The sequence below is a fragment of the Dipteris shenzhenensis genome, chromosome 3 (genome assembly GCF_047967505.1).
Source record: "Dipteris shenzhenensis isolate YYH24624 ecotype China chromosome 3, Dip_SZ_1.0, whole genome shotgun sequence".
In the NCBI taxonomy this organism is placed as follows: domain Eukaryota; kingdom Viridiplantae; phylum Streptophyta; class Polypodiopsida; order Gleicheniales; family Dipteridaceae; genus Dipteris; species Dipteris shenzhenensis.
The window spans coordinates 60680081-60684582 of NC_141598.1; the positions used below are offsets into that span (position 1 = coordinate 60680081).

A 4502-nucleotide genomic window follows, 5' to 3' on the forward strand; every position below is an offset into this window, starting at 1 on the left:
TCCATTTATATACAGTCTTCGTACTGAGTTTTTGTCGGCACTCCGGAGGTGAAGGGCAAACTCAACCATGACGAAGGCTAGCATTAAAGGAGAAGGCTAATCAAAAAGTAGTCCAAATCTCTTCATTAAAGCTACAACTGCTTGTGAAGTCTAAACGATTTCATTTTAGTCTCTCCCAAAAACGAGCATCTAAATCTAGCTGATAGGGCAATGCACCATTTAAGATAGAAAGATTAATCTCAATACCAGCAGGTCGCAACACATGCTTAGTTTTCTTACTTTGACAGAGACGATGAAATCATTTCCCTCGCTACACATTTCAAGGAATAGGTAACAATATAATTTTCTGACTGTTTTTCTCAATATTACGACTTATAATCATCATTTGTGTCAAATTACGTTCCAACCGTTTTGTGATTGATATTAAAGGGAAACCCTCTGTCCTCTGAATGAAAACTTCTACACAGCACAAAACAAACACTGAGATTATGTTTTGTAATGGCAAAGCAAGCCATGACAATCCTCTAATAAATCCATCTTCAGGTCTCTGAGAGAGGTAAGAAACCAACGTGATAGAATTATTATGAACAATTGCAATTTTTTCCCAAGCCTGTTTGGAAGCTACAATTTCTTGGAATTTTAAAACCTCTAGCGCTATCATTGAACAACAGGGCTTACATACTAACCTTCAAACTCATCCTTTAAAAACAAAACAAAGACTGAACTTTCAACCTGATGACAGGCACTCTCAAGATTCAAAAGCATACATTTCATCGGACAGTGGGGACTAGTCGCCACCAACATTATCAGCACCCAAAATTGTGTCCAGACCACATGTTACACATACTTATATCTATACACCCCCACAGATGCATCCATTTACACAAAAGCATTTATGCAAGATTCTGGCATAACTCCAGAGGTGAAGGGCAGAGTTACCCATGATGGAAGACTGCAGCGACGTTTCCAAAACCTGGATGTCCTTAAGATTTGACTGAGTATAACAAGCTACAAATATTAATGCTACACTCAGAATTTCATTACGGAAGCTATATTCAAGTTTCTAGACATCAGTAAGAGTAAGCCATAGATAAATATTCGATCAAGGCTTCCCTTGCTCTCAGAGATGTAAAATCACATCTCATGTTCTAGTGAGCCAGATCCTGCGCACTACAATTATAGCCCCTTGCAACTCTAAAGGAGGTAACCTTGGATAAATTTTGAGTCCCTCCTGATTCCAGGTGCAATGTTTTACAAACAATTTTGATTTCACAACATACATGGGTTACATACTGTTCAGCAAAAAAAGGGCAGTCCTCGCCTGCCCTTACCAATGAATGAATGACCTGAGTGCTGCTGCAAGAAGTTAGAGAGCAAAAGTATCTTTTGCTTACAAGAGTCCAAAGGGCCCAATACCCAACAATAACAAAGGGATAAACAAAGCAGCCACGATTCTTGGGAGTAGCTGAGAACTCCCAGAGGGGAAAATATCTGGGAGGGCACACTCATTGCCATCAAAGAATACCTTGGTCGGAAAGTAGTCCTTAGTCGATAGATTGGCAGACACACCATCTTTGGTGAAAGATAAAACTGACTGCTGAATACCAGGATAGTTGTCAAAGATGCCATTTAAATAATTTTGCCCTGTTAGTCCAAACATAAAAATAGTATTATTTCCTGGAGTAGAATAATTAAAGCTGTAAGCCTGTTGGAAACCAGGAAACGTTGCACCAAGCTCAACTGCAGCAGACCAATCTGCAAATTGAAGCCCTTGCCAATTGAAAATGGTTACTCGTGCACTCCATCCATTTGTGTAGTCCGATAAAAAGTGCCAGTTGACGCTGACACCACAGTTATCTGGACAAGGCTGTACTTGGGGTACGGACAAATGGTTAAGTTGTGCCCAGGCAAGAGTTTTTGCTGTTCGATTCACAAAGGGCACGGTTGCCAGCTCCACTGGAATCAACAGAGCCTCTGCTGAAGCATTGCACGTCCGCTGTGGCTGTGTACAACCACAGGCACAAGTTTTACATGGAACCACTGATTCATTGGTATAAGAAGAAAATGACACACAGCACTTTTTAGCGGCAGGTTTCGTGACATTGCATGTGACTTGCCAACTCATCACTGCAGCTTCGGTCCGTTGTGCACTGGCAGAGTCGGGGAACTGAGTGGGCTGCACTAAGCGCGGCTGATCACAGGTGAAATCCGAATCGAATACCCCACTGATTTTCCAGTCTACAGGAGGGTTGATGAGAGTCGCGTTCTGACTCTGGGGAGGGAGTTTGAATACTTGCAATTGAAATTCTGACTTGGATTTGATAGGATCCTGGGTTGAGGGCAGCAGTGTCCCATTGCGACAGCAATACTTATTAACCGGACCATTATCACTTTGATTGGCTTTGTATTGATCAAGATCTATGATTGTAGGTGTTTGTTGACAGCTCATAACCGTAGAAAAGTCAGTGTTTGGATAGGCAGCCCCGGCAGCCCCTGAGAAGCAATCACCCTGTTGTTGCTCTGTAGTCTCCGCACCTTTCATAGCATAAATGAACTCACCATTTTGCCACGTCCACTGCAAATTCCAAAAATCCAGGCGAGCAGTGGGGCTGTCGTTTGTCATTGTGACTTGCGCCCAATAATTAGCGGGTATCGCTTGAATCACGTCATAAAATATCGTGATGTCACCCTTGTAAATGGGTAAATAGTTATTGGTGCTCAATGTTACGGTGGTGTTGTCTTGGGAGCAGCATGTTTCAATCGTGGTATCTGTCAACAACGAGTGGAAAGAAAATATAAATTTCGAAGCCTCCCAAGAACAAGCGGAGTGCAGCACACGACAACAATGCAGACAAGAAATCTCCAGCTTCTTAACTTTCAGGTAGCTTGCTATGCACTTGAAAATGGGTTAAATCGACTCAATCCACACCAATAACACCTATCGACACCTGAGATCGTACTGCTAGAGACAGCCGTTCATATTACATTGAGGCAGTCCCTACTCTCGGACGAGGCCAGTTGCTTACGGAATTACAAGTACGGTTACCTAGGTTCATATTCTAGAATGGAGCATAACATAATTTCTAGATGTGCGTCCTAGTGTCGTTGCGATGTCGCATAGAAAGCTCCCAAGAGAAAAGAAGGAAAATTGAAGATCAGCAATGAGCGTACTGGTTTTAAATGGCACGGTGCACGAGTATCCTGGAGTTGTGAGGCTGATGTTGTTGGGCATTGAGCTTTGGCTGTGTCCGAACTCGGTACCCTTCAAGTCCAGGTTGACGCCCATCTGAGTGTAATCCAGGGCCGTCTCGACGGCAGTCTTAAGGACGGCAGGATTGCTGGTAAGAGTGATACCCCCACTAGCATTGGCGGGCAGCTGCGACCCGTCGGCGCTCAGAGCGCCCCCAGCGCTGTTGAGGATCTCGTTGTTCTCATAACCGATGAAGACCTCCCACCCCTTAACATCCTCGTCGCCAGCGTTGAAAATCTGCAGATTTGCGGTGAAAAGGTAGGGCTGCAGGGCGGGATCCGTCCGGCGGGGGAAGGAGGGCGTGATGGTCTGGAGGGTGTAAAGCACAGAGACGCCACTGCTGCAGGAATTGTAGGCAGAAGCGAAGGGGGGAGGGGGGGGAGGAGGGGGGGGAGGGGGGGGAGCGGGGGCAGAGGCGTTTTTTTGGGCAGAGAGGGGATGGAGGCGAAAGAGGAGGAGGAGGGGGAGGAGGAGGAAAGGATTCATGGCAGGGTGCATGCAGGGGAAGGGGAAGGGGAAGGAGATGGAGCTGAAAGGTGCTTGCTTGATGGGCTATGGAGAAGGAGAAAGCAAAGAGGGAGGAGGCAGGCTATGGCGAAGGAAGGATCTGAGAAGCAAGATCTAAATGAGAGAAGTTGGCTATGGAGGTGTAGGGAGATATCCAAGAGCTTGCAAGCAGGGAGCTTGAGGGGAGGAGGCTAAAGAGCAGAGGCTGTGGATATAAGCTTTTGGCTATGGCGATGCAAAAGAAAACAGAGTGCGGGAGGACGACGAAGCACGCTTGTTTGCAAACCGTGTTCAAAGTAAACGAAGAAGACGACTTCGTCTAATCCACTCCTTAATCCCTTCTTAATCATCATTTTTATTCTTTTCATTTCAGTATTAGTCCCCCTTTTCGGCCGGCTACTTCGCGTGGGCCCCTTCCCACCGCCGGCTGACCGTTTCCTCGCCCCCTCAGCTGCCACCTGCCGGTTCGCCCATTCAAATTTTTTAGCCCCCCAACCGACTCCGGCAAAAGGACTTTCCCCTGGTTTTTTTTTTTTTTTAAAGAGCTGGCTCCTTTGAAGAAGCTTCCCGCTCATTTACATGTGCATCCTTACACCCCAGAGACCCTTTGTCGCTGCGGCACGTTTAGAGCAAGTTCTCGCGTAGGCCTGGCTAGCCAAAATGCTAGGAGGTCTTGCAGATCCAAGCATCGCATGGACATTGTTCTCACAGAGTATTGGTAGCAAGCTTCCCGCTTTTGCATCCT

At 46.0% G+C, this 4502-nt stretch overlaps 1 protein-coding gene across 1 annotated transcript; it reads right to left on the minus strand.

Moving 5' to 3' along the window:
- Positions 1-983: 983 nt before the first annotated feature.
- Positions 984-3999, minus strand: LOC147904109 (COBRA-like protein 11). The gene is made up of 2 exons (XM_087372701.1): positions 3172-3999; positions 984-2769 (listed from the first exon to the last, which is right to left on the minus strand). Exons 1-2 carry the CDS (start codon positions 3746-3748, stop codon positions 1391-1393), a joined length of 1956 nt encoding a protein of 651 aa, XP_087228827.1. The 5' UTR covers positions 3749-3999; the 3' UTR covers positions 984-1390.
- Between the last annotated feature and the right edge of the window lie 503 nt (positions 4000-4502).